We start from the raw sequence: 27,792 nt of genomic DNA, 5'->3' as shown, positions 1-27,792 counted from the left end.
TATTATTTTTTAGAATAAAAATAGAAAAAAAAAAAAAAAAAGGGAACAAAGGATTCTAGAAGATATTATTCCTCTTTCTAATATTCAATACCAGAAAAATTTATTTTCTTGTTCTGGTGTCGAAATAATAAACTAATAAATTATTCTTGATCCCTTTCGTCAAAGATCTCTATTAAAAACTGTTCTTAGATTATGTAATTCAAATCATAACCAAAAGAAATGATTTATTCAACTTCAAATATTTGCACTAAAATAGGTGAAGCTTTTGAGTCATTTTGGTCAACTTAATCCTAAAATATGTAGGTCCAAACTTAGACTTCGATCTCTTGAAAATGAAACAATGAAAAGTATGTCCATCAGAATTTTAGCATCCTCTACAAGTTAGACGAATGTTAACCTAAATCAATCGATCTCAAACACTACTACTGTAAAACCCTAAACCATTTTGTAATCACAGATTAAAATCAAGATAATGGGAAGATTTACTCATCCAAAGATGTAAAAGTTATCTAAGTAGCACAACAAGCTACTTTTCAAATACAAAAGATAAAATTCTATCAGCATTATCCTTGCTCCCCAAAAGGTTATACATATAGTTACCGACAATGACGAGCATTTTGATGCATATGATAATAATGACCCAATCTTTCTTTCTCTCTTTGTACAAAATCTTCAGTCATGTCATGCGAGAACTTACAGCTCTCTCTATAGTAACATTTCCCTACAGCAAAATAACGGCACTGTGGTTGATTGTAGCCTTCTTGTGCACTGTGATTCACTTTAGGATAAAGATTCATTCGATCCATTGGTATGTGGTTTCTATTATCAAGAACCTTGTTAACAGAAGAAGCAGCAGGATTAGTCCTGTAAATGCTAGGCTGTATATTGAAGCTTGCTGGAGGATTGGCTTTCGTTTGAGGTTGGCTATAGTAATTATTTTGCATTGTATTATCCACCATGTGTTGATGTTGAAATGGCAGTCTATTATCCATCATGTGTTGATGTTGAGATGGAAGTCTATTCTGATCAATGAACATATGTGATTTTGTTTGATCAGTTGCTTTTCCTAAATTGCCGAACGAAGGTCTTTCCTGATGTTGATGAACTACGTTTCTCGAATCAACCGTTAACTTCGCCATGGACTCGGCTAACATCGTTCCTGCTGAAGATAGATTTGACCGAGAAGGATTGTTTCTATATCCTTCTTTCCTTGATTCCCTGAAACATAGAATTTTAAACTGTTGTCTTAACCAAAATACTGAGAACATATGGGTGAATAAAAATGAATGCGTCTCATTTCAAGGTGGTTTGATACAAGATGATAATATACCTGTTTTCCTTGTGTGTTTTTCTTTTCTCTTTCTCTATTACACGTGCTTCCCTATTTGATCTTGCAAGTGATCCCCTGGCATGTTTTTCCTTTAGAACTTTCTGCCTTTCTCTTTCATCTTCCCAAGTCTACAAAATTTGACAACATGGGTTATTTTAAAGAAAAGTTTAAGAGTATTTAAAAGAAAAGCCAAAGAAAGAATACAAAACGTGCAACTGTAACCTGTCTCATAGTCTTCATGCGGTAAAGGTTTCGACCCTTGATTAAAAGGGGATGAAGTGGAGGAAGGGGTTTCTCACCCTTACTCCACAATACTTCAATCTGGCTCAAAAAAAAAAAAGAAAAGGGAAAGGCTTTTAATAATAATTACTATCAAATGGTAACACAAATCAAGGTGAGAACTACTAAAAAACAACCACGCTTCATCTTAAGTCAGTCATTCCTCGTAATTCATTTTTAAAAGTGTCTCACCGTAAATGTATGTTGCTGTTTAGAAGAACCATAGCTTTCTTTCACAATGCGACCAGCAACCGTTCTTGTTCCACATGAAGGACCTTTGGAGCTCCTAGATGCGATGTTGTACCTGAATGATGAATACCCTATTAAGAAACAATCCATGGTATGAAAAGTAGTAGATAAGTACAGATTTGGGGAAGAGAAATTTCAGTGCTCTAAGATTACAATCTTCTCTATCATTCTCACACGTAAAGACTGCAATTGAAATCTTGATCCTTGTGGAAATGATAGAGATAGAAGGCTAATATTAGTGCAAAAGAAAAATTGGAATAAGATACATTGAATTTAAATTCTTACATCTCATATACTTTTTGTTCAAACATAACAATATCGCCCATGCAGGCATCACCTGAATCAAATAAACATCAGAAAACGAGAATAAAACTACAATATAACTAGAAACCGAGTAATAGCTAGGCATAAAAAGGCAATCCGTCAAGAATTAGAAAAACAGTGTATTTAAAAATCAGCAACATATTAAAATGAGAACAAACAAACTGTTCTACAAGTTCAAACAGCCACATACTTCTCTACGTCATAATATCCTCATTATGTAACTAAGACCACACCTTTACAATTCACTATAAAGCTATACTCCGGGTATTTCTTCTCCCCTCCACCATTTAAAATCCTGTAAACAATTAAAAATGAGAAAGAAAAGAAATGTGTCGTTAGCAATAAACTCCTTTCAAAACCATTATAAAACAACCATACATACAACACAAACTTACTCTAAGTGCTCCTTGATGCGCTGAATGAGCACATCTTTTGTTCCGCTCAGCCTCAATCCATTCTTTCTCAGATAAGATTTACATTGTTCTACCTTGAGTTTCTCAAGCTTACCAGCTGGGTCCAAAGAATGAGAGAGAAATGGGTTATCTCTGAAAGAAGGGGAGACAAAAAATGTCGAACTATTGTTTCCGAGTTCATTTAGACAACAGGGGAACATTTTTTAGTGTTTTTACTCTTCACAACTAATACATACGTTCATAGGGGAATAGAAATCCATTCGTCAAATAATCTTTTTTTTTCCTAAACTTGACACAAAATCATAATACTTCAGCAATACGTAAGGCTATGAGCACATCGATTGTTTACAAGAAATGCAAAAAGAGGAGAAAAAAGCTTACAGAGTTCAGATTACTAATGGTCTTCTCAGTTCATAGGAAAAGAAACCATTAAAATTTTTTGACTAACCTTTAATGATTGATAGCACTTCAAGAGTATCTTTCTCATCTTTTTCATTTAGAATCGGAATATTTGGCACATCATCATCTATATCTGAATCCCCAGTCAGGTTCATATCCAAAGCGTCCCTGCAAAATGCACAAAAAAAAAAAAAAAAAAAAAACCCTAATGAGTTCCAGCTCTATACGATTAATCAAGTATAATAGTTGAACACACCGAACAAGATCAGAAATGAGTTAAATAGGTTCAAATACACACAATGGCTTTGATTTCTTCCTGATCGAGGTCCTTGAAGTCTTCGAATTGGTTCTTTTCTGAATGCTGTAACTTGGATCACATTCTGAATCATCAGAATAATACTCGTCGTCGGATTCTCCATTGTCATCGATAAGTTCTTCTAGATCAAAGCGAGAAGGATCGGTTTCAAGATTCCGAGGAAATGCCATCAAAATTATCACTCTCCGTTCAATTTTGGATGGGGCTGCTGCCAAGCGCTATATAATGGGGAGATGATTAAAATTTTCAAATTGCAACGGCTAGTTAGTCAATGACAAGGAACATTGGGCCTTAGATTTTGGGCTTTTTATTGAGTAGTGGGCTTCTAGTAGTCAGCCCATTTTAGAAATTTTGACCGATGACCTTCTTGTTATGTTTTGGGAAGAATAGCTTTTGGTCCCTATTTAAGTTTGATTTTCATTTTGTTGTTAGATTTCAAATGCTATACCCTTAATCCTTAAATTTTAATTTTGATTTAGTATTTTAAAATGTTACGATTTAATCATTAAATACACACATTTTATACTTTTGACCATAGTTTATCATTAAATACACACTTTTGATATTTAGCATAATTATAAGTTATAATTTTAAAATTAACGTCAATGGTGATGTAAAAAAGAAAAAAATTTAATTCGTAAGTAAAAAGTGTAAATCTTTAAATATAAAACCTATTTAAAACAATTTTGGAACCTCCGGACTAAATCAAAAATTATATTCACTTTGGATTTTTATCGTATATATAAAAATGCTGTATTTTTTTCTATAGAAAATTTAAAATTGTTTGAGGTCTAGGGTTAATTTTTATTAATTTTCCCCCAAAATAGTGCAGTTTTATGCTAGAATTATTTCACTACAGTGAACTTGAATAAATAATGTTGTTTGTTATAGTAAAGAGCATATTTACTTAGAAGATCGACGATTTTCTTTCACCCAATTTTTTTGTTATAAAGAGGCCTAAATCCTCACAAATTAGATCGTGTAAACATGATCTAACTTGACATAATTTAACGAGTTAAAGCATGCACCTTCATTCATGAGATAAAAATTTGAATCCCTTATTTAACATCCACATCTTTAACTAAAAATAAAAAATAGCGTAAACATGAACAAGAGAAGAAATATGTACATCGTACACTTGATCTTCTTATTCTCAACAATCACAACAGTCAGATTTCTAGACTTAGGTTCAGTTCAATTAAATTCCTATACTTCCCGAGTCATAAATCAAAGCTCGAAAAACTGAAAGACTTAAATCTGAAGTTGTCAACATGGATTATGCCAAAGGAAGATGGACTAATATAATAAATATAATGGTATTTTTTTCTCAATGTATAAGGAACAAAAAATGTATATTGGGAGGAAGAGGTAACCAAAATGTGAATAAACATGTAAAGTATTTGTCTACTTAATCTGGAATACTAAGCTTAACATCGCTCTTACACTTGTACAGGCAGCACCGCCCCACTTGGAGGTAAACCAAAACACTAATTTTTCTGATCCCATCTTAGCCATTTAAGTAAAATCTAGGAGTCACTTCTAGCTCAGTTTCAAGTCTCTGATATCTGAATCCATTAAGCCAAAGCTAAAAAAGCAAAGAGAAGCCTGAAAATGAGTTTAAAAGATTAACTGAATCACCAGATCTTTGATTTGAACCAGAATAGGAGGAATACAACTCCAAACACGATAGCAACGGGTGCCCACTTCCGAATCAAAGCCTGTGGTCAAAGTTTTTAGGAAAGCAAAATAATAATAAGCATTAGGTCTGGTCTGTCAATCACAAAATAAAAGTTCACTTGAAAATGAGGTCTTTAACAAGCTTTCCAGATGTAAATTATAGAAAGTATCCTAAGGAAATATCGACATCGTTTATGAGATCAGTTGACAACAAATCTTGCACAATTTTGGATTACAATCCAAATACTTGTTAAATTTGGAAAAGCAGCAGGATAAGAGTGATGACCTACATTACAATGTCTCAACCACTCACAACTTCAGACACATTTAAAATTTTGATGATAGAAATCTCAGTCTGTACTTTGGATCTCACAATAGAAGAAATCGTTGATATTTATTTATTTATTTATTTTAATTTAAATGTCTTCCAAGTGCATTTTCAGTAATTATACTCCTTTAAACCACCAAAGGTCATACTAAAAAGCCTCCAAGAAATAGAATGTGAGTTCTTTGTTTCTTATAAGCATATTTCCATAAAGCTTCATATGATACTGTCCATCAAGCTTCGTCCACTAGGTTAGGTGTTAGAAGTGATAGAAAGGTATAGAATCCTGCAAAAATTGGTCTCTTTTCTAGTAAAGCCGACAATTTCAAGTTCAACTCCCAGGCCAGACCACCAACGTCCATCCCATTGTCAAAGCTCAACTAGGAGGGTAAGTTTGCCTAAGAAGTTGAGTTTCACATTTGATCTGAAATGACTAACACTCAAAATAGAATTCAAATATGGGACTCTTTCCACTGTAAGATTTTAGGCTCAACTTCTGTTTCCAAGAACCAAGATGATGTCGTAAACTAGCTCACAGAGTTGCTTTCGAGAGGGTCGATTTAATGCAAAACTAGAAGATTGTCAAAAGGTATACCCAGTTTCTAGTCCATTTTGTTAGAGAGAGACAATAGGATTTTCAATGACGTTCCTTAAAGTCTTGGTTTTTGGCTAACTGTACAGCAGACAGCTTTCACTTAGAGTGTTTCATGCAAGGATTTTCATGACTACAACAGCTTTTTTATCAGTTTATAGTGAAGGGTATTTTTTTCTACCTTCCTCGACAAGGGACTACTACTCGGTTTTCCCTCAGGCTTTTAAGCTATATTCCCATTTTAGTTCAATGGTATTATTTGTTTCAACCTTCATGAGCAACATCAAAAACAACCACAGGATTACTTGATGATACATTAAACTATTGTCAAAAGACTTTCCAAGTCCACATGCTTAAGGCAAACATTCAACTTCAACAGAATTGAAAGCACACATCAAGCAATAAAATGACACTAACCTGCCGGTTTAAATCTCTCGCCTTGTCGGCATATATGCGGGATTCTGATGTCAACCTACTTGACATTTGACTGACCTCTGCAAAATTTTAATAGTTTAAAATGAAATGGATATCTTCGACACTGAGAATCATGATTCTGCAAACCCCTTCAAGAAAGCTGCAATAATATTTATTTCTCCCAAACATAAATTAATATAAACTGTGCCAACCATTTCAAATAACAAAGATCCTCACACACCTAGGAACTGGGAACAATATGATTTAGTTTATAATGACAGTTGACCTACTCAGCATCAACAGAAAACAAAGGACCCATAATGCTTTACCACATAATATAGGATAATGCATAGCCATACTTGAATCAATTTAGAAAATAAAAGGAAAAGGAAATATCTTACGGTCTAGCTTTTCACCAACACCAAGAACTTCCTGAACATTCCGAGTCATTATCTGGTGGACTTCGTAAAGCTCATCATTCAACTTTGCAATATTACGTTGAGTGCGTGTATCCTGGTACAATTTCTTGGTCTTCTGTATGTATGTATCTGTTGAATATAAAAAAGGTGGAGGTGGAGGAGAGAAACAAGGATTCAAATAAAGTAAAATCAAGCTAAGAGGACCAAAGTGCATATGAATTATTTATACAAAGCAAAGTAATGCATACCAAACTTAATGAATGCATAAGGCCTAGCAGCGGTTTCAATTTGAGCCCCATTGACGCGTTCAAACTCATTCTTCAGGTCTTCAAGGTATTGAAAGGCAAGTTTCTTTGGATAAGCACGGTCACACATAGTCAAATAACAGACCCTTCCTTCAATTATATAACTAAAAACTCAGGTCAAGGTAAATGACTTTTGTCAAGAGCATAATTTGAGCCAACAATCTTCTAGACAGTTTTAAAATTGAAAATCAAAATTCTAAAAGATTTTACAAGACACATTTTTATGTTGATTCCTCTACACATTGAACTCAAGAAGTGGTAAAATCAAAAAAGGCCAAGCCCACTAAATATAACCGTTTCCATATTCAATATCAACCTCCTGTGTCTCAAAACTTTTTCAGCAAGCTACCTTTAAATAGTCGGGATAAAATTAGTTTGCCCAGGCCCTAGGGTCCCAATTTTCTTTCCACAACATGACATAAACAGAAACGTGAAAACCATATTTTCATTTCAGCCTCATAAGCCACAACAAATCAAAATGGGTGTAATGACAAAGGAGCCACAGGAAAGCTACATCCTAATTTATTTAGTAAAATATACACCATGTGATCATGGACAAGCAGATACAAAAATTAAAAATACAACAAACTAGCCTGCCAAAGAATATTATAAGTCAAATCTGAAATGCCAATCACGTAAGGATACTGAAAAACGTATGGCCCTGTCTCGACAGACATTCTTGAAGCCTCATTTTGACCTCTTGATAAGTTTTTAAACAGAGCCTTCACTTGCTGCTTGTAGAATTCTGCATCTTGCATGTCACGGCCATCATCCAGTCCCTCTGCTAGAGGAAGACCATCAGTAACACGGGCAATCATTGTAAGCTTCACCATCTTTAATTTGATATGTCCCCCAACTGAGGATAAAATCACTGTACTAGGTCAGCCAGGATAACTTACATAAGATGATGACAAACAAGCGGAGTATGATTGGAGAATTTCCATGTATGTAACTCCTCTAAGTATCAAGCTTATAATAATAATGACAAGGTCATTAATCAAAGGGGGAAAATTAATAACCGGCAACAAAAATATGAATAAGGTGCTTTTCTTGAGTCATAATTTGTTGACATGCAAGATCGAAAAGGCATTTATTTTACAAATTCATGTTCTAATTATCTTATTTTCCAAGCTCTAAACATCGTTATCTGAACCCAAATCGGTCACAAGTTGAATATAACTCCTTGCAAACTTTACAAGTACCCTTGGAAGAATATTCGAAAAGGAAGTTATTCCAATTTCAAACCATTGGAAATTTTCTCTAGTATAATTCACACATCCCATTACTATACCGATACTGCAAACCCTTCGAATCCACAATGCCACCCCATTAACGTGCAGAGATAATTATAACCCAAAGCAAGAAACCATCGATGTGGATCTCGTCGTTATCGCTTTAATTTGGTTACAAAAAAACGTTTCACATAAAAAATACCCGATCCCGAAGAACCCAAGCCATTTCTCCACTCAGTACAATTGGAAAAGCAATCAAATCCCAACAATCATTCAATAACGCTGTCCAAAACAAAGGAGACACGCATTTCCTACGGAACAAAATAGGAATTCTATCTGAGAGAAAAACTGATTAATCGATCTTCGATAGATCATAGGGAATTAAAAACCCACAAATTGTGCAATTCCCTAAAGATCAGAAAGAAAACCAAAAAAGAAATTAGCGATATTACCAGGCTATATCATTGGGGGGATTCTCTTTTCAAAGATCCGAGGAACCGTGATGACGATGGAAGAATCTGAAAAGAAAGAGAAGCTAGGGTTCGTGAAAGGACAGGAATTGGATGGGATGGGATTACTGACCACGGTGTGAGCAGCTCAGAATCCGATCGAGTCTCTCCTAAAATGGAGCCATTGCTCTCGCCACAAGTCAAATATGCAAATGTTTGCTTTATACAAATTTTAAAATAATCCCAATTGCAGTTTTTCAAAAAAACAATAGAAAATATAAAATATAATCTCATTACAAAACTATGATCCTTAAAATCTAAATTTATTTTTTAAGAAAAAAATTAAAATTTATTTGCTGTCATTTACCTTTTACTTCTGTATTTGATAAATTTTTAAATTGTATAATTTGTGTCGAGGTTTGTTTTTTAACTTGACGTATAATCAAAACTTCGGCTTTTGTTAATATAAAATTTAACTTTATATTCTATAAGTTACATTTTCTTTAAACCGAACATAAGATGAATTTGTTCAACATAAAATCACAACTTATTAGACATTCTTAATGTTCAATAACTCATTAGACACTGAATTAAAGATATAAACACAAGTCAAGGGTCAATGATCTTTTAAACACACACTTGGAAGTCAAGAAACAATTTATAGTTTTATCCTTATGAAAATCTTGCATCATAAGCCCAACTCAACGGTGTATACTCTTTTTCATGTTAAAATTAACGATTAATATCAAGACATTTAAAAAGTACCAATTAGATTATAGAAATTTTATTATTGTAATTTTACTTTGGGGTCCAAATAAAATTTCGAGGTAAAATTATTGGATTTAAAAGTTTAAGACCCAAATACAACCTAAACCAAACTTATAATTTTGGTCTCGTTCCTTCTCTACCAGTTTAGTTGTTATTTCTTTGCATTTTTATCCTCTTTCTACCATAAACAATCCTTGTTCAAAACAAATCGACTTCTTTCAACTTTACATCCTTATCTGATCAAAAACATCGTCGGTACAAATGACATGAATTTGATTTTAGTATATATTGATATGAACAATGTAAAGTACAAAAAGCTCAAGAAAATGCAGTGGCTTCAGATTCAGCATGAATCATGTTTGCATACACACCACCAAGATGAGCCTTGGCCATTAAGCTATCATGGCTGCCATGCTCAATGACTGACCCATTTCTAACGACTGCAATTGTATCAGCATCACGAATAGTCGAAAGCCGATGGGCGACAATGATCGTTGTAGCTTCCTTTGACACCTTCCTAAGTGCAGCTTGGACATGCTTTTCAGATTCCAGATCCAAAGCACTGCTTGCTTCATCTAGCAACAACACACTTGAATTTTTCAAAATCGCCCTTGCTATGGCAATCCTTTGTTTCTGGCCACCCGAGAGTTGAACGCCACTCTCGCCAACCTGAGATGAGAGAAACCAAGTAACCAACAAACAAGTAGGTCATTGGACATATTCAGTTGTTCATAATCTAAATATTAGATAACATTAAGTTTTATCTCAAAACCAAGCAACGAGAGGAATAACTCATCTATTTTGTTAAGATTGTGAGGTCCCTTGATTTTTTCAACGTGCGATCCTCAAGGTGGTGCATTTTTGGATTTACCATTTTTGATCGGATCCTAGTTTATTTTTACTGGACTGAATACCCGTTTGGGATCTATGGACTTTGACACCATCTTAAATCTAACCTATACAAGTCTTCGAAATTGTTTCCTTTTCTTTATACTTTGCTAAGAAGTTACCTGTGTCTCATATCCTTGAGGGAGACTACTGATGAATTTGTGAATGTAAGCATCTCTAGCAGCCTCTTCAATCTCGGTCCATGAAGCATTCGGGTTTGCAAATGCAATGTTATCTCTTATGCTTCCAGCAAAAAGTGCAGGCTCTTGGCCAACCAAAGCTGTTTGCCTCCTCAACCATTTCACGTTGATCTCCCTCAAATCCACGCCTCCCATCAGGACCTTTCCTCGAATTGGGTCGTAAAATCGTTGAGTCAGCCATATAACCGTCGATTTTCCCGACCCACTCTCACCAACCAAAGCCATCGTGCTGCATCCTTTAACCTTTAAGCAAAAGTCCCTCAGCACAATCATCTCTGGCCTAGAGGGGTATGCAAATGTCACCATTTTGAATTCAACACCAAAACTTTTCAATTGTGCTTTCTTCTTACTTTCTCCTTTATCGTCACCTATCAACGGTCTCCGATTGATGATATCCAAGACAGCAGGAATTGCAGTCTCTGCCATTGAAGTATCTGGTGCTAAACCCGCAAGTTGTCCAACAGAAAAGGAGCTCAAAACAAGAATGAGGAAAATCTTATACACATCACCAAAACTTGTTTTGCCTTGTTCGATGAGGCGTGCAGCAAACCAGAGAGTAAGAGTATAAGCTCCATACATGCCACCTTGGGACAAACCAAATGTTAAGCCTAAAAACTGAGACTTTTTAATCGACTTCTTCTTAGGCTCGGATAGCGATCGATTAAAGGCTTTCACCAACTGCTCTTGCGCAGAAAATGTTGTCACTGTTCGTATGTTTGACACTGCACCAGATGCAATATTGCTGGCTTTGGCATAAGCATTTTCATCAAGTTTTGGTCCGATATTTATAACCAAACTTATGTAACTAGCACCAAGAGTGAAAGGGGTTAAAGCAGCAGCCAACAGGGTCAATCTCCATTCAAGCCAAAATGAGAGACCAAGGCCAACTGCAGCTGCACTTACCCCCATCAACAAGACCGAGATTCGATCACCAAGAAACGAACGGAAATTGATGCAGTCAATTGATAGCCTAGATATGAGAATTCCAGTGGAATTCTCAGGGAAATCAAACCAACCAGGCTCTTGTTTCAGTATTGACCGGAACAAAAGATCTCTCACTCTCACAGTGAGCTTAGTTCCAGCCCAACCACAGAAGCCTTGCTGTCCTGTCATGAACAGAATGCAGCCGATGCCCAGCCCAACCAACACTATACACAAATGCCCAACTTTGGTTTTCATCGTTGAAGCTTCACTATCGAAATAAACTTGAAGGGCCTCACCAAGAATGAAAGGAAAAACCGACAATATTGCTCCTGCACTCAAACCCATGAGAAATCCCAATAACAGCATTAGAATCTCTGGCTTTTGTAATTTCAATAGCTCTGTAATCCTAACTTTTATTCGTTTCTCTTCTTTCTCCTGTAGCTTCTCCTCTACAGTAGACTTGAAGTATTTGGACTTCGAAATTTCAACTACATGCTCTGACTTTGAGATATCACTAAAGGAAAGATCAGTGAATTTCTGAACATCATTTTGTTTGGGAGAAGTTTGTCGAACTGCTTCGGATGCAAGTTTGACAAGGTTGTTATAGGCCCCTTCTCGCTCCATCAGCTGGCGGTGAGTTCCAATTTCGACAAGGGAACCACCTTCAATGACAGCAATGGCATGAGAATTTCTCACAGTTGCAAGCCTGTGAGCGATAATGATTGTTGTTCGGCCTAAAGAAAGCTGATCAATGGCCTTTTGAACTGTAGACTCAGATTCTGGGTCTAATGCGCTTGTTGGTTCATCTAAGAGAAGAATTTTTGGGTCTTTGATCATTGCTCGTGCCAATGCTATTCGTTGTTTTTGACCACCGGAGAGCAGAGCTCCTCTATCTCCAACCTGGCCAGAAGCCCATGTTCAGAAACAAACTAGACCACAAGCCAATTCCATGTGTGTTTTTACAAAAAAAATAAGTTGATTAAATTTTATAAATGCTTCCTGCCAAGGTTCTAAAAGACCAAATCAATATTTATCTTACAACTTTTTTATTATTTTTTAAAATTGACAAAAAATTCAAATGTTTCTTCCAGAAACAAAATCATTGAATAGAAAGAAGCCTAAATTTTAAAATTAAAAAAAAAAAAAAAAAAAAAAGTCTTAATACGTAGCTAGACAAAATTAAAACTATAAGAAAGTTGAAATAATTACCAAAAAAATATAAATCCAAATTAAAAAGGAAAAAAGTCAAGAAAATGGACCTGCGTGTCGTAGCCTTGAGGAAGGCCGGAGATGAAGTGGTCAGCATTTGCAGCAATACAAGCCGCAATGGCCTCCTTTTCAGTCGCATTCTCTTTTCCCATCATAACGTTCTCAATTATACTTGTGGCAAAAAGGATTGGTTCTTGACCCACCATCCCAATTTGATCTCTCAGCCACTTGATTTGCAGTGTCCTTATATCTCTCCCATCCAGAATGATCGTCCCTGCAAATCCCATTCATAAACTCTACTCTAATTCTCCATTTTTTAAGCTCATACAAAGATTTAGTACAAAACCTTGATTTGTTCTATACATACCTTGAATGGGGTCGTAGAACCTCTCTATCAGAGCAAAAATGGTGGACTTTCCACCCCCACTGGCACCAACAAGAGCGAATGTCTTTGAAGATGGGAACACCAGATTGAGTGAATTTAGTATCAGAGAATCTGGACGTGATGGGTATGAGAAACTGACACCTTTGAACTCTATTCTTCCACGAACGTTTCGGAGGGTTCTTCCCATTGGACTGTAAGAATCTATCTCTGGAACTCTGTCTATGATTGTGAAAACTCTGCCTGCTGCTACTGTTCCTTGTGCAAATTGAGCGAAATATGACAATGACAGAGCCAAACCCCTATGTCAATTATGAGAACATGTTCTATCAAATAATTGATTGACCCGAAAGCAAAGAACCAACAAATGAAAATCAATATTAATTAGAGAAGAAATAGCATTGCAGAATTTGAACATAGGACATCTTGAACCACCGGCTCTAATACCATCTTACATCACTCATTGACCTAAAAGCTTAAGTTTATGGTTGAAGATATTTTAATATTATATCATCTTCCGTATGTTCTTTTGGATAAGGAAAGCCTTACCTATCATTTACCTCTGCTAATGGAATTTAAACTACAAGTAGTCCAGCATTTTCTTTTAAATGAACTTACGCAGAAATTATATAGTAAACGTAAGCCAGGGCTGGCAGATGCTGCTTTACCTTCCTCCAACGTTGACACCAAAGAAACAAGCGATTGCATCACCGCCAGTGATCTCTTTCCTGGCAACCAAGATAGCTCCATACCAGAAAGCCAAAGCCCAGGTTGAGTAAGTGACCAGATAAATAACTCCCATGCCAACACCTTTTGAGAATCCAATCCTCTTCCCAAACGGCACAGAGTTTTCCAAGAGTTCAGCATACTTAGCACCCAGATTATCTTCTGCAACAAACGAGAACACAGTTCTGATTGAACTGATGGCTTGCTCTGCCACTCCCCCAGCTTTCCTGTAAGAAGCCTTCACAGGAATCATGGGAAAAGGCACTTAAAATAATGCTAACATATAGAGAATGTTTTGTGAAGTCATATCAAAGTACCTCTTCTTTTGAAGTTAAGCCAACATAAATGGCTTTATAAGCTATGCCACAGAACATCATCAGAGGGGTCACAGAGAAGACAACCAAAGAAACTTTCCATGACCTCAGAAAACCAACTACATACCCACATATGAAGGTGAATATGTGGTGAATGAAGTGAGCCATCTGCAGCCGAAGAAAGACAATATTTAATGAATCAGAATATCTAATCTAAGCATATGATATGACTTGGAAACAATGTATTAGAGTTGGCAAAAACAATATCAGAGCATCACCTTCTCCCCCATCACTTCTTGAATTTGAGCCACATCACTGGAAATGCCATGCATGATATCACCAGTGCTAATTTTCGTGTCAAAAAAGCTGATATCCTGCCGTAGGACGGCTCGCAGATACTTTGTTCTAATTCGCTGAGCCGAACGATCCCCCACCAATCTCCAACAGGTTATCTCTGTCAAAATTACAGCTTCAAGGTCCTATGTTTGCAGGAAAGTTAATGGAATGCTATTTTACAGGAGTCTCCCTCTTACCCATGTATGCTCCAACCACCACTATTGCTGCTAATCCAGTCATGAACAGGCAAATCTGCAAATTTAAGCATAAAGTTGTAGAAAAAACAGGTAATCCAAGTTTGAGATAACTTATAACTTTGGGAAGGACAAAAAAATGCATTTAGCTCGTTAAAAGCATTTTCAAAATTTCTACGATGTCTAGTCAGACAATCAAAAGTGACTTGAAAAAGTTTGAACACGCTAAAGAAATACTTGGCCAGTGAAACACTTGATGAATTTCAGTGATTATAGAATAAGTGGTGGACAAAATCATTCCATCCACATCTTAAATTAGGAAGTAGGAGTAAGTTATTAGGTTCATACCGTTCCAACATCTTTCATCATCTGACTCTTATCAGCTTCAGACGATTCTGTAGCAAGCTGGTTGACAAAATTCCCAAAAAGATAAGAATACCAAGGAAGAGATCCGCCATTGATGAGGGCTCCCAAACACCCCAATATTATAAGAAGCAAATCCAACTTCGTTGAATACTTAAACAGGCTAAAAAGCCCAACTGCCTTAGGGGACTCCACTTCATCATCGTCCTCACTAGAATCCGAATCACTATCCTCAGTATATGATGAATACATCCTACTACGCTCAAAGCTAAAATCATGTTCAGAAATATCATGGTAACTCTTGCTAAGCTCATCTTTATCAGCCAAAGGCCCTTTACTTCCATCTTTCCAGCCGGAAGAGTGGCTGATTTTGCTAGTTTCACCAGGAATGTAGCTTTCTCCGACGAACAACGAGTTTTCTGTTTCTCCACCCACAAAGCTCTGCAGTTCCACTCTGCCAGCTGGAATATAGCCAGAACTATCACTGTACGGGCTCGGAAAACTCCGTCGAACGCGGCGAGAGGGCGAAAGATAGTAATCATTAGCGGTTCGGTGTAAAACCTGGCTACTTGAAAATGGAGATGGGGCAATAGAGGCAGCCCAGGGACCTAAGGCTACGCCCAAATTACGAGAATCTCGCCACCCAGTTGGCTCGAACTGCCATGAGAGCTCTCCTTGCCATGATTTATCATTGTCCGTGGCGAAGGGAGTGGCAGGACTAGGGTTTCGAGGACGTCTTCTGGGAGTGGATTTTCTTGAAATAATGGAGGAATCTAATTGGGAGAAAGTAACAGAGACGTCTGTTGAACTCGCCGGCGTAGGAAAATGGCGCCGGTGGCCAGAGACGTCAGACATGGCCGTGAATGAAGGTTTAAAATTCACAATCGAATGCGATTACAAAAGGGGAAAAATCCAATTTCAGCGAAATGGGGTTTGTTTTCTTTCTTGTAAACATAAACATGGAAGAATCCGTCGGTTAGACGAGAATCCCTATACGAAGAAATGCAATTGAAGGTGAGGACATCACAAAGAAGATTACCGAATTGTGATGGAAGGCTGAGGTCGCTCATTCCATTTGAACTGAGAAACCAATGAAAACTGTTGATGAATATACAGAGGAAGATGCCGTCCGGCCGATGGAGAAGAGGAAGTGGAATTGTTCTCGTGTCCATTTTCTTGCGCTTGTGGAGAGAAGGGCAAATGGCTGAGTTTGTCAAAGTGTGATATTTGAAAATGGCGGTATTCTCTTGGGGTTTTGTTTATACGTGAAAGACTGCCGACCGCGGGGGAATGTAGTTTTGGTTTGTTTCTTGTGACGTACGCAATCCATTTGTAAGATGGAAAATTCAAAATTAAAATGAAAAGTTGGTTATTTTATTTTAATTGCAAAGTCGATGATTTGAGAAATTTCCTTGGAATTAATGGTTTTGGTTTTTGTTGTTTCTTTTTTATCTTACATAACTTATCTGATTTTAAGAATAATAAAATAAGGTTAATTACTTGATTTTTTATAAATACAAATATTAGTTAAGTTAATTTTTTTATTTCGAGTGCATCCAAATCCTCTCCACAAAACTAAAGGCTTCGATACAAAATATCATCCAGTTGGTGAAGTTTGAGTGTATTATTTTTGTGATTTTTGAAGTTTTAAAGTTGGCGTTTAGATTTAAAGATTTACGTTTAAATAGAAGTGTCCAAATTTTATTGAAGTAATATTATTTCAACCTCTCCTAACCATTTTCCTTACTCTTCTCTTATGTTCTTATTCGGCCACATTGTTGCTCTTTCAAAAGTCTCCTCCAAATCGAAGGGTTTCAAATCATATAGCTCCTTTACAAAGCTTTTTGAAGCGAGAGCATTGGTGTGGTGGCCATGGATAGTGATGATGACCGAACAAGGAGAAAGATGAAAGAAATGTCATGTCAAATATACATGCATGTATGCACACACTCACGCAGAAAGGAAAAAAAAAACCTCTAATCTCGTAGAAATGAAGGAAATAGTGATGCACTCAATAAGGTTTAGGTCCGTCCATGTAAACATGGATAAAGTTAAATAAAAAAGAAATAGCGATATCTTAAGAAACAATGATGAAAAAACTTACAAGGGTAGTCATGTGCAAAAAGCTTTTATTATGCATAATTATATCACACTCAACAATTCTGTTCTTGACATGAGCTCCTTCAGATATACAGCACACAAAACTAAACCGTCAGAGCAAATGAAGAGCAGAACCAAAGATTTAAAAAAGGGAAAAAAAAGGAAAAAATTGCTCCTAAACTACCAAAATCACAATGACATTTTGCCAACAATTAACTCATCGTTCAATACAGTATACTTGATTAATTCAACACAACTAACAGGTGTAACTACCTAATGATGTAGGCGGTCGGTTTTGTGAATCAAATTAACATGTACATGATTGAATTGCAGACCTCGAGTCTGATTCGATATCACCTTCAAGCACTTGTATCTTATACTGTACCAACTGTTAACCTACTCAAGGATAACAAGATAGTAATCTCACATGGAAATCTGCCAGAGTCTATTACCTAGACGTTGCATCGGTTCCCTTGCTGCGAAAGGTTGAGAGAGAGAAGAACGATCTCGGAGCTGTAAGATTTCAATTTTTCAACATTAGAAATGCAGTTCGTCTCCAAACATTCTTTTTCTTCATTGTTCATAGAACATAAAGATTCCCATAAGCATAAAACAGAAGGATCAGAGAACAAGTACAAAAATGTTAACCAAACAGCTCCTGTGCTGAAAGCTTAAAACTACCAAAAAGTCCTTTTGAACTTCGTTATTTACTCCCAAAGCCAGCCAGTAGAGACTATGTTAGGTCATGGCAAAGCAATGAAAACGTAGCACATAACAACAATGAGCACTCACCTTTCAAGGAACTTCCTGACATGTGATCCTCCCTTAGCTTGAAGTTAGCCGGTGGTGCAGGAATCGAACTATGTAATTCTTGAACTGCAGGGAAGGACCAAAATGAAGTTGGATAAGTGAGAATCCTGATTATCATAATTCCTAGGAGTTGAAGTGAGAAAAGAAAAACTACATATTTCCATAGTGAAGTAAATTTAGGCCGGTGTTGGAATCACTAAGACACTAACCCAAGGGAATCCAAAGCATAAAAAGCCATTTTAAGTTAATACCTAAATTGGCATATTTTCGATGGATGTTCCATGCAAATAAAATAAAAGATAACATCAAAAGAAAAAAAAAACAATACAACAAATGTAGGTTACCCTGTTCACAGTACAACTCGCTTTCATTAAAGCCATCATCATGACCCTCTGAGAATCCCATTCTTGACTTCCTTAAGTCTTCCGATGACCTGCTAGCAGGATCTCGCCCATCTTCGGTATCATCATCTCCCTCAGATGTTGTAGCAGAGATCCAGTCAACCATACTTTCTGTCCCACGACTTTTCCTCCCAAACTTCAACAACCTTTTAAACCCTTTAGCCATATCCTTACGTGGTTGACTGGATGAGGTAGCAATAAGAGAAGGCTTCTGGGCACTTCCCCATTTCTTTCTCATTCTTGCCACATCAGTTTCTGCTTGCGTTATATTATGTGAATTCCATGATGCAGGGCTCCCTATTGGGGAATCCATATATGCATCAATATCAGAGGCCTCATGTGGGTAGGAGAATGGATGATGCATGCGCGAGTTCCATGCCAGTGGGCTCTCGCCAGGCGAATCCTGAAGTAACCCTGCTTTATGAAATGAAGGCAACATGGAGGGAAGTTCAGAAATTGTAGAATGATCCACGCGTGAGTGAGAGTGAGATCTCATAGAATTTTCAATTTCAGACCCAGAATTACTTGATCTACCCGATTCTTGACTTAATCTTAGTTTTCCATTATCCATATGTGCAAGCTTATTTTCCATTTTCTCATGCCCTTCCTCTTCCTCTTCTTGTTTGGGCATAATTTCTGAACCCTCAAATGCCACTTCATCAAATTCTTCATCATCTTTTGAAGTTTCGGATTCCATAGAAGCTTTCAACTTCGCTATACTTGTTCCAGCACCAGGGCCTATGCCATTGCCCTTCCTCAGAAAAGGCTTTGAGTCTATGCCCTTCAAATACTTATCATAAATGATTTCATCGTTCTGCTCTTCATCCAATAACAATGGTGCTAAAACAACATTATCTGTGTTCAAAGGTAATATATCCTTGAAGTCAATCGCACTAGCAGAGTTCTTTCTTGAAGACTGTGCACGGGGCTTCTCCTCCTTAATGGCAGGCTCTTCATTGCTAGTTTTACCGCGAGAATAATTTCTCACCAGCGGGCGTGTCGTTGATTTACGTTCAGAAGGTTTTGTATTTTCTTTCCTCAGTTCAGAGAAATTAGGAACTGATTGTGCAAGAAGATTTTCTGTTTGACCTCTTCGCCTCCCAGAACTAGAATGAGAAACTTTGCCAACTGACCGAGGTGGAGCTGTAGCTCCAGTGGGACGAGGAGTAGATGATAAATTTCTACTCGGCAAAGCCTTCTTGTTCTGGTTGCTTCTAGAAGCACTATCTGATATATATGAATCGCTATGTAATCTGTCATTCCCATTCAATTTCTGCTCCAAAACCTCCGGAAAGTCCCCATCATCCTCACTTTGAATTGAATTGATCTGCAGCTGTTAGGCAGAGATATTTTACATCATTACACACAAACAAGAAAAGAGAATGAAAAATATGCAAGATAAGAAACAAAAAAAAAAAAAATTAGGGAGACAGAGAGAGAGAGGGCCCTGGACTTCAGCATCGTTAACTTCTTAAATAAAAATTAAACTGAAATTATACCTGATCCCTTGCTTGAGAGCGATAGTTGAATGATCTGAGTTTTTCTGCGCGCCTCCGCGCACTAGCTACTGAATCTTGTCGGTCAACAAAACCAGAAAATTTGGCTCTCATCTCAGCTTTACTTTTCTCAAGGCTATCTTGCATGGCCTTCATCTTCGCCTCCTTCTCTGCTCTTTTGGAACTCCATTCTTCTCTCAGCTTAGCATCTCTTTTCTGCATATACTTATTATAAAATTTTCCTCTAGAATCATCACTGAAGTCATGGTTATTTATCAATTTTGCAGGCGTAGTATAAACATTTTCCATTTTATTGGAACTCCCCGTTGATTCTATTACCCCAGATCTTTCCACCACTTGTGCAGGAGCAGTGTCTAAAGCTGAAGATGTTCTGTGCTGCGAACTAATTGCCTGTTCAAGCTGCACGTCGGCAGTATTGTTTCTCCTAGCAGAGCTGGAGTGCTCCCCTGGAACACGGAGCTTGTGCTCTGCAAATAGCTTTTCAAGTTCATTTGCCTTCATTTTTAGTTCATCATTGAGCTCCTGATTTCCCTTAGACTGCCTCACTCTTTGAACTCGCTCTCCTGGTATGCTTGAGATTGTAGGAGTACTTTCTTGGCCATCAGTCCCACTTTTCCCAATCGTATCCAATTTACTTCTCTCATGAAGAGAACTGCTTTCTTCTCTGCTAACTTGTGGCTTCTCTGCTTGTCTACTTCTCTCAGGTTTCTGCAATTTCATTTTCTGAGCTCCAAAATTTTCTACTTTAAGATTATACGTGTCCGATGATGCAAGGTTCCTGCTAGCCACTGCCTCGGGTTCGGGTTTAAAAGATCTCCGATGCTGAGGTAATTGGCCACCATCAACTTCCATGTACTGAGTTGATGAGGATTCTAGCTTTATTCCACCACTTTCAAATTGGTTAGAAAAAGAACGAGAATGACCTCGAGAATCCCTAGGACGTAATGGAAATGCTAAAATGTCTCTTGATCCAGAATCGTCCATCTTATTACCTAACCTACCATCAGCTGCATCATCCCCTGTCTTCTTAGCAAAACCATCAACCTGGGACGCAACTTGATTCTTTGCTCCATCAATTTCTCCTCGATCTATAGAACTTGTCCCCTGTGTCTCGGTCCCTAATACACCTTTAAAGCCCTTACTTTTATCATCACTGCTCGATAAATTCTTTACACTTCCCTTAGAAACCCCTCGATCATTCAATCCAACTGGGTCAGCTCCACCAGAGATTGACCTGAATTGGGCCTGAGAAGATGATGCCCCAGCCTCTTTACCTGCATAACCCTCGAATGGATTCTGTTCCTCACCTTGTTGTTTGGACTCATCATCACCAACTCTAACAAGACTGCCCCTTTTTTCAACCCTAGTCTTGCTCTCCAAATCAGGCAAGCTCTTCTCACTTTGAATTTCGGTTGCACCAGAAAATACATTAGACTTGGTATCAGAAATTGAAGATGAAGAAGGTGTACATAATGGGCTCTCTATATCCTTCTTTTCATTACTGAAATCAATGCTCATATCACTGACACCACTCCATCTCCTCAAAACCGCCTTTTCCACAGCCGAGGGAGCTGATGAAACGTCCGACGAGAGCCTTCTCAGTTCCAGAGGTTTTCCAGAAACGGGCTTGCCTCCGCCACTGCCACCGGTATTTTCCTTCTGTTTGTTCTCAAAAAGGTTAATGCGATCTTGGACACTGAGCCGCCTGGCGGGAGGACCCACAGGCGTTGATTTCAATTCTGTTGGAGTCTCCTCTCCGTTCTTCTCTTTCTCCAAATTTTCGGGCAAAGTCTCATCTTTCGCGTTGCGTCGGCTCGGGACGGTGGCAGAGGATTTGGCCGGTTGACACGTGGTGGGTTTTGACTCGTCCACGTGGGAAGATTGTTCTTCGGTTCGTGAAGTTGTACCAGATTGAGGTTCGTGCTTATTCTCTGTTTGGTACTGTGGCTTGTTGTGGGTTCCAACAGGATCTTCAGTGGGGTCATCGATCGACATGTCGGAACCGCATGAAGATCTAACCGCTCTGTCGTCCATGCCTGGGGTCCATGTGTTAACAAGTTCCGGTCTCCTCCGGGAAAGAGATATGAAACTAGAGCACGCTTCGCTGCGAAAAATTGAAACGCTACGTTAAAATACATTGAAACTAATATATCTTGCTATGACAAGTAATATTACGAAGACAAGTTCTGATTAAATCCCACAAAGAATTAGAAACTAATGTGGCCGTTTAATCAATTTATGGGACAGTAGGTGTGAAATAATGATAAATTAGCGAATAGGTAAAAAATTGTATACAACAATGATGTTGAAGAAAAAAAAAGTAATGGGGATATGATACTTTTCATTAAGAGAATGAAGAGAGTCGTATAAAAATAAGTTTAGACTTTAGAGACCATGAAACTGCTTGAATTTATAAAAACATATATAGAAACCAACGAAAGAGAGACTATCAATCCAACAGAAGGATTAAAGAAAGGAAAAAATACAAAAATCTGAATGCTAGTCACTACAAACATTTTTTTTCTTTATTTCTTCTTTTTCTTCTTTGAAATGCAATTCACTGCAAACATCTGCAAAGAGTTTACTTGGAGGATTGAAGCAGTGTAGTTGGTGGTCTCAGTTTGTTAGTTGGTGGGACAGTAAAATTTGCTTTCTACGACAGAATACAGTAACAAAGGCTGCTCTTGCTCTGTTCAGATAAATTTCCTACTTCGCACAATATTCTCAAATCTCATATAAGGCTGGGGTGAAAAATTGTATGAAAATCAGATATTCACTCTTCACTAGCCCCCAGATTCACTCGTATTAGCGAGAGGCACAACAATGGTGGTGGGTGCTCGACAGGACATGCGTTGCAATGTGAGATACTAGACTAGCCTTATATTGCCTTATGACACTAAGAATAAGCCATTAAGTTAAATCAATCCCATTCATCATGTCAACCTTATTGGGAGGCATAAGGCTTAGATGACCCGTCTTTTCATGAAGAACAATGTTTTGTCTTCTTTCTTTATATCCTTTTGGAATTAGGTTTGGGGTCAGGACTCGACATAATCAAAGACAAGCTTGCACTTGCAGAATGAAATGAAAATCTTCTAGACGTAGTCTAAAGTTTAGGTCTCAAATTGCAGGTGGTTAAATTTTCCATGTTATTCACGTCTCCAGCTGTCATATGACATATTGGATCTCAACTATAAGGTATAGATACATACAAAGTAAAAATTTTCTTCAATTGGGTGGTTGGCGGGGGGAAGTAGATTGGCCTTCATTCTGTCAAATTTGAAGTATCCTTCCTCCATACTTCCTATCAGTTTTTAAGATCAGACCAGGTTGGAGATAACACATTAGAAAATTTATATGCGAGGAGGTGGAGAGAGATTAATTGCTTGCATTAGATCTTTGGTGAGGATATGGATGTTTGGAGATTAGAAATTCAACTTTGAAAATGGAAGCACCCTTTGCAAAGTGTTTGGGGTGGTTTCCGTTAGTACTTGAAATTTGTATCAAAAGGTTGTAACTTGTAAGCAGATAGTTCATCCACTAATGGTTGAGTTACTATAGCAGACAAAAATGACGCTATCTGGAATCAGCAAAGCGGCTCATGGCTGTCATATCTTTCAATTCTTTTTGCTATGCTATTGAGTATGAGATTTGTGTTCAGATATAGAAGGGCGCCATATGATTAGCAATGTCTCCTTTTGTTCCCACTTTCCTCGTCTGTTTAATCTGACACTTGCAGTATATGTCTATTTAGCCACTGTGTTTGTAGTGGGGATTATCTTCTCCTAATTTTCCCATTGGGAGAGATCCAACAAGGAGTTATTGATTTGGTTTCTCTTCCAGCCATTATCCCCAAGTTGAAAGATGGTTAGATCCTATTGTGCTCCCCTCACCACTGCCTCCCAATGTCTGCTAAGACCAACGTCTAGAATGTGAATTTTGCTCTAGGCAAAAGATTAACAATGTTGACTTCAAAGGTCCTCTATGGTGCTAGTGGTATGCTGCTGTTCGTTGTGTCCATTTCAAACAAATACCAGACGATTTGAATCATATTCTTTGGATTCAATGACTCTCTTTGTGCTTCTCCCAGTAGGACCTCTAGTAATTATCCCTTTTTGGCCCTCAAGATTTTCATTCAATTAAAGTGAGAAACCAAGTATACCACAAATTCCGTAAATGGAAGAGAATGGCAGTCTCTCACTATGTAAGATGTTAACCAACTTCCCTACCACCAAATTTTAAAGAGAAACCAAGGTAAAACACAAATTCCAGAAATATCAAGGAAATTGCGATCTCTTTCTAAGATGAATGGTGAGAAGATCAATCTACCAAAGTCCCAGACCAAAGACTAGAGTTCCGCAATTTCCAATACATGATCCCCTGTTTGACACTCTGGTATGGAAGAGAATCCTTTCATTACCCTCCTCAGTACCCTAATGCAATTTCCTCTTTCACCTGTTTAATCTGAACTACTGCCAAATATGTGGTTCAAGTTCAATTCTAACGCCGTCCATGCACACTACTAACCACAGGCAGAAAGACCAAGATCTAGAAATGTGGTATTAGTTGGTAACAATGGAAATAAGTCAAATGTAAAAAAATTTTGAGTACTTACGCTAGGCGATGGGCACCAAACTGATCAGCAAAAAGTTGAAGGTCAGACACTGTACTAGGATTAAAACCAGCAGCTAATGCACGAGTAGAAGCTGTGACCAAATCCTGCCTAACAGCAAGAAGGCGTACATCGATAGCTTTCAAAAGCTCCTTCCTGAAAATTTTAACAAATTAAGTAAAGAATGAGACACCTATATAAACACACTATTCAATTCAGAGAACTTGAAACTTTAAGCTATCGTTATCTACCTACCTAAGTACGAGTCTCATCACAACATCATCACATACTATGTTTCTGACATCCCAAATAAAAAACACCGATGACTTCTTTACTAATGAAACCACATAATCTCACCCTCATTTGAAATTTCAACATGAAACCCAAGTATACGTACAAAAGATATCTCGAGAAAGAAAGAGAAATTTACTACTTGAAAGATATCTCTACTGGCACTAGTTACGGCTTTCACCATTAACTTGACAAACACATGAAAAACATTAAGATGAAAAGAATAATACTGAGAACAAAAGAGATTACTTGGTTTCATCTGTTGAGCCTGCACCTGTTCCATCCCCACCTAGGGTAAATTATCAAAAACATAAACACAAATGAACATCATTGATAATAGAATACTATCTTAATCCTAAAAAGAAAATAGATCTATACTAATAACTGTTTTCATATGATCCAATTCACAAGCAATTATTGAAATATGTATCAGATTCTATTGCACTAGTTCAAGAAAAATGACAGCTGACAATGAGATGACACAAGGAATTTTTCCAAAAACAATGCCATGGAAGCCGGATCATCTCTTTCTCTCATGCACAAATTCCACTGACCTGGTCGGCTAGAAATTTTAATTTAAAATCTCTAAATAGAAGAACAAGAAGTACTTAGAAGTTTCAAAGAACTATCGAGTAATGAACTTGCATACAAAAAAAAATTAGAAGTTCCAAATGCATAAGGTGTTTTGACCATAAACAAAATTTGTAATTAAAAATTAAAAAGAAGATTCAAGGAAAATTAAAGAAAACTATACACACCTGATGTAACAGAATGCCGATCACCTTCCCCCTAAAACAAAAAGATGTTTTATTTAGCAAAACAAGAAAAAATAAATAAACGTGTTCCTCTTGGATGGCAATAACTAACGGCCGCGCTTACCTGAGAATAAATTCTTCTAGCTGCTTCCAATTGAGACATCTCTGCATCAAATGTATTGACCAGCTCCAATATCTCAGGTGTGCTAACAAAACGCACAAACCTGAAAATATTCCAAGCAAGTTAACAAGAAAAATCCAAGAGAGCCTGGCCAGTTGGTGTAAAACATACTGAATCGTCAAAATGAAGTAGGAAAGACTTTTACCTTTCAAGGGTTCCTTTTGTGAACCAAGCATCACCATTTCCACCCCTCTCAACTTCAAGCTTAATTGCCTGGACTGCATGAGCAAACTGCTCTTCTGCAACCTTTAATTGAGTTACAAATGGCTTCACTGAACCTGATGCTAGTTTCTCAGTGTTGCCATGGCTAGAAACAAACAATTCGCAACTGCACAAAGGGGTAGAGAAAAAGTAAAATTAATAAATAAAGATTATAGAATTTAATCTAAACAGGCAAGGTGTCCGCACCGTGAACGCCTAGGTGACAGTTGAAATACGGCAAAATCCAGAGGCGTCTCAGGTTTCATTTCCCTTTCACTTTGCAGAAACTTCAAGTTTCAATTTATCTTTTCCCAAAGCACTTCATCAAACTAGACTTACTTCCTGGAAAAAAGTACCCCAGCTCACAATGTTTGGTGCGACAGTAGAATTTCCAAGAAATATAGCAAGAGGCACCGCTGGGAATAAATGAAAACCCCCTTTAGAAAGCATTTTATCATAAATTCCTCATTTCAGCTCTACTAAACTTAAATGAAAATGTAGAAAAGAAAACACAAAATTCAGATTGTAGAAGAGGTTGCAACAGTGCTAAGAAAATAAGTCCAGACATAATAATAGAATCTAGATTACAGTAGTCAACATTATGAGTAAAAGTAAGATTATCTAAGAAAAAATCATTCCATAGAAGAAACCCAGATGAAAAAAACCTCAAGCTTCACTCCTAAATCCCCACCCAACATACATCACAGATCTCACTCCTAAAGCCCTTAAGAAAGCCCAATGCCAATAAATTCACCCACCCGCCTCCCTCCTCCCAAAAATAGAAACCCAAGCTTCATAGAAGGAAGTTAAATAAACTTAGATCTGATTCAACAATTAAAAATCAAATCAAATGGCCAAACCAAAGCAGACCCATATGGAATTCAATCCCTCAAACACAAATTCAAATGCCATACTTCCCTCCCCACCCCCCCCCCCCCCCAAAAAAAAAAAATCCACAAACATCAAGCAAGCTACATATTCCATATTAGTTAAAAAAAACAGTGAAAAAAGAAAAATGCAGAAAAAGCAAAAAGAAGCTAATCGATGTTCGAAAAACAAAAACAAAAACCGGAAGAAGGAGAAATGCTGAACCGATCGTCTATATCAGAAGCATACCCGTGAAGTCCACATCCAAGATCTCAAAAATGGCAATCGGATCCTCCGATTAGCAGCATTTGAATATAGTTGATGGGTAATTAGCTAAAACGGGTTGGTTTATCTTTGTGGGGGGGGGGGGGGGGGGTGACCGTATACTGTGAAAAAAAAAACAAAAATTGGAGAGCTTGGAAGAAGTTGTAAATAGGTTTTAAGAAAACCCTAAAGAGAATGAGGGAGAAGAATGGTGTTAAAGAGAGGTGGGTGTGGAAAGAAAGAATGTATGTCGCTCTCCCTCTACACTCTCTTTGAGGGTCTAAGAGATACAGTAGAGAGAGAGAGATGAAGAGGAAGAGATGTGAAGTTGAGAGAGAAAAGAGAAGACTGTATGTGTGTGTGTGTGTGTTGCCAATGCCTTTCTTTTTCCTTTTTTTTTTCAATTTTGGAAATCAAAAAACTTTAAAACTCTTTTCCTTTCTTTATTTACATAAACTTAGATGACTCCTCGCTCTCTCTCTCACCTCCCAAATTACCATTATATCCACCTCTCATTAAATGTCCTTTTCTTTTATTTTTTTCCTCCAAAACACCGTTTTAATCATCGACTTTCAAGTCAAAAGTTCGAACTTCATCTTTATGAAAAATTGATTTAGAACCATTAATTGAAGTCTAAAATCTAGTTTGACTAAATTGTTGCGTTAGCAAGAAGGTTAACAAATGTTCTATTCATTTTATATTCAAGTGTAAGAAACTATGTCGATAGTCGTGTAGCCCGTTATATTGTCGGGTTAGTGTCTCGTAT

At 37.3% G+C, this 27,792-nt stretch overlaps 4 protein-coding genes across 5 annotated transcripts; all 4 read right to left on the bottom strand.

The window, feature by feature from the left end:
* Positions 1-458: 458 nt before the first annotated feature.
* Positions 459-3,805, bottom strand: LOC103500669 (zinc finger CCCH domain-containing protein 62-like). The gene is made up of 9 exons (XM_008464049.3): positions 3,293-3,805; positions 3,044-3,162; positions 2,578-2,692; positions 2,416-2,477; positions 2,144-2,195; positions 1,802-1,913; positions 1,553-1,651; positions 1,331-1,458; positions 459-1,218 (listed from the first exon to the last, which is right to left on the bottom strand). Exons 1-9 carry the CDS (start codon positions 3,478-3,480, stop codon positions 597-599), a joined length of 1,497 nt encoding a protein of 498 aa, XP_008462271.1. The 5' UTR covers positions 3,481-3,805; the 3' UTR covers positions 459-596.
* A 781-nt stretch (positions 3,806-4,586) lies between these two features.
* LOC103500668 (25.3 kDa vesicle transport protein) lies at positions 4,587-8,980 on the bottom strand. Of its 2 annotated transcripts, none has more exons than XM_008464047.3 (6): positions 8,727-8,980; positions 7,688-7,898; positions 6,986-7,146; positions 6,720-6,866; positions 6,322-6,398; positions 4,587-5,028 (listed from the first exon to the last, which is right to left on the bottom strand). In XM_008464047.3, exons 2-6 carry the CDS (start codon positions 7,873-7,875, stop codon positions 4,945-4,947), a joined length of 657 nt encoding a protein of 218 aa, XP_008462269.1. In that variant the 5' UTR covers positions 7,876-7,898; positions 8,727-8,980; the 3' UTR covers positions 4,587-4,944. The 2 variants fall into 2 exon arrangements, with proteins under 2 accessions (XP_008462269.1, XP_008462270.1); XM_008464048.3 differs by having other exon boundaries at positions 7,688-7,913; positions 8,727-8,934.
* Positions 8,981-9,666: 686 nt separating this feature from the next.
* LOC103500667 (ABC transporter B family member 19-like) lies at positions 9,667-16,274 on the bottom strand. The gene is made up of 9 exons (XM_008464046.3): positions 15,013-16,274; positions 14,668-14,722; positions 14,413-14,588; positions 14,138-14,302; positions 13,763-14,058; positions 13,080-13,396; positions 12,763-12,986; positions 10,502-12,403; positions 9,667-10,160 (listed from the first exon to the last, which is right to left on the bottom strand). Exons 1-9 carry the CDS (start codon positions 15,880-15,882, stop codon positions 9,810-9,812), a joined length of 4,356 nt encoding a protein of 1,451 aa, XP_008462268.1. The 5' UTR covers positions 15,883-16,274; the 3' UTR covers positions 9,667-9,809.
* An 868-nt stretch (positions 16,275-17,142) lies between these two features.
* Positions 17,143-27,424, bottom strand: LOC103500666 (uncharacterized). The gene is made up of 11 exons (XM_008464044.2): positions 27,012-27,424; positions 26,103-26,311; positions 25,840-26,022; positions 25,638-25,737; positions 25,517-25,547; positions 25,008-25,047; positions 24,471-24,623; positions 19,838-21,959; positions 18,282-19,671; positions 17,920-18,003; positions 17,143-17,640 (listed from the first exon to the last, which is right to left on the bottom strand). Exons 2-11 carry the CDS (start codon positions 26,159-26,161, stop codon positions 17,576-17,578), a joined length of 4,227 nt encoding a protein of 1,408 aa, XP_008462266.2. The 5' UTR covers positions 26,162-26,311; positions 27,012-27,424; the 3' UTR covers positions 17,143-17,575.
* Between the last annotated feature and the right edge of the window lie 368 nt (positions 27,425-27,792).

This window comes from Cucumis melo, chromosome 1 (genome assembly GCF_025177605.1).
Source record: "Cucumis melo cultivar AY chromosome 1, USDA_Cmelo_AY_1.0, whole genome shotgun sequence".
Taxonomy (NCBI): domain Eukaryota; kingdom Viridiplantae; phylum Streptophyta; class Magnoliopsida; order Cucurbitales; family Cucurbitaceae; genus Cucumis; species Cucumis melo.
This window is presented reverse-complemented; position numbering and strand designations above follow the sequence as displayed.

Excerpts from the sequence above, each read along its gene's own strand:
- LOC103500667 (XM_008464046.3), bottom strand. The coding sequence starts at position 15,882 with ATGTCTGACGTCTCTGGCCACCGGCGCCATTTTCCTACGCCGGCGAGT. Across the intron at positions 12,987-13,079 it reads GTTCTACGACCCCATTCAAG|GGACGATCATTCTGGATGGG; the intron begins GTATGTATAGAA and ends TGGGATTTGCAG. Across the intron at positions 10,161-10,501 it reads CTCAAGGATATGAGACACAG|GTTGGCGAGAGTGGCGTTCA; the intron begins GTAACTTCTTAG and ends CTCTCATCTCAG.
- LOC103500669 (XM_008464049.3), bottom strand. The coding sequence starts at position 3,480 with ATGGCATTTCCTCGGAATCTTGAAACCGATCCTTCTCGCTTTGATCTA. Across the intron at positions 1,914-2,143 it reads GAACAAAAAGTATATGAGAT|GTACAACATCGCATCTAGGA; the intron begins GTAAGAATTTAA and ends TTCATCATTCAG. Across the intron at positions 1,459-1,552 it reads GCATGAAGACTATGAGACAG|ACTTGGGAAGATGAAAGAGA; the intron begins GTTACAGTTGCA and ends CAAATTTTGTAG.
- LOC103500666 (XM_008464044.2), bottom strand. The coding sequence starts at position 26,161 with ATGAAACCTGAGACGCCTCTGGATTTTGCCGTATTTCAACTGTCACCT. Across the intron at positions 25,738-25,839 it reads ACAAAAGGAACCCTTGAAAG|GTTTGTGCGTTTTGTTAGCA; the intron begins GTAAAAGTCTTT and ends GAATATTTTCAG. Across the intron at positions 25,048-25,516 it reads TCGGCATTCTGTTACATCAG|GTGGGGATGGAACAGGTGCA; the intron begins GTGTGTATAGTT and ends AATTTACCCTAG.
- LOC103500668 (XM_008464047.3), bottom strand. The coding sequence starts at position 7,875 with ATGGTGAAGCTTACAATGATTGCCCGTGTTACTGATGGTCTTCCTCTA. Across the intron at positions 7,147-7,687 it reads ACAGGGCCATACGTTTTTCA|TTATATAATTGAAGGAAGGG; the intron begins GTATCCTTACGT and ends CTGAGTTTTTAG. Across the intron at positions 6,867-6,985 it reads TTATGCATTCATTAAGTTTG|ATACATACATACAGAAGACC; the intron begins GTATGCATTACT and ends TATATTCAACAG.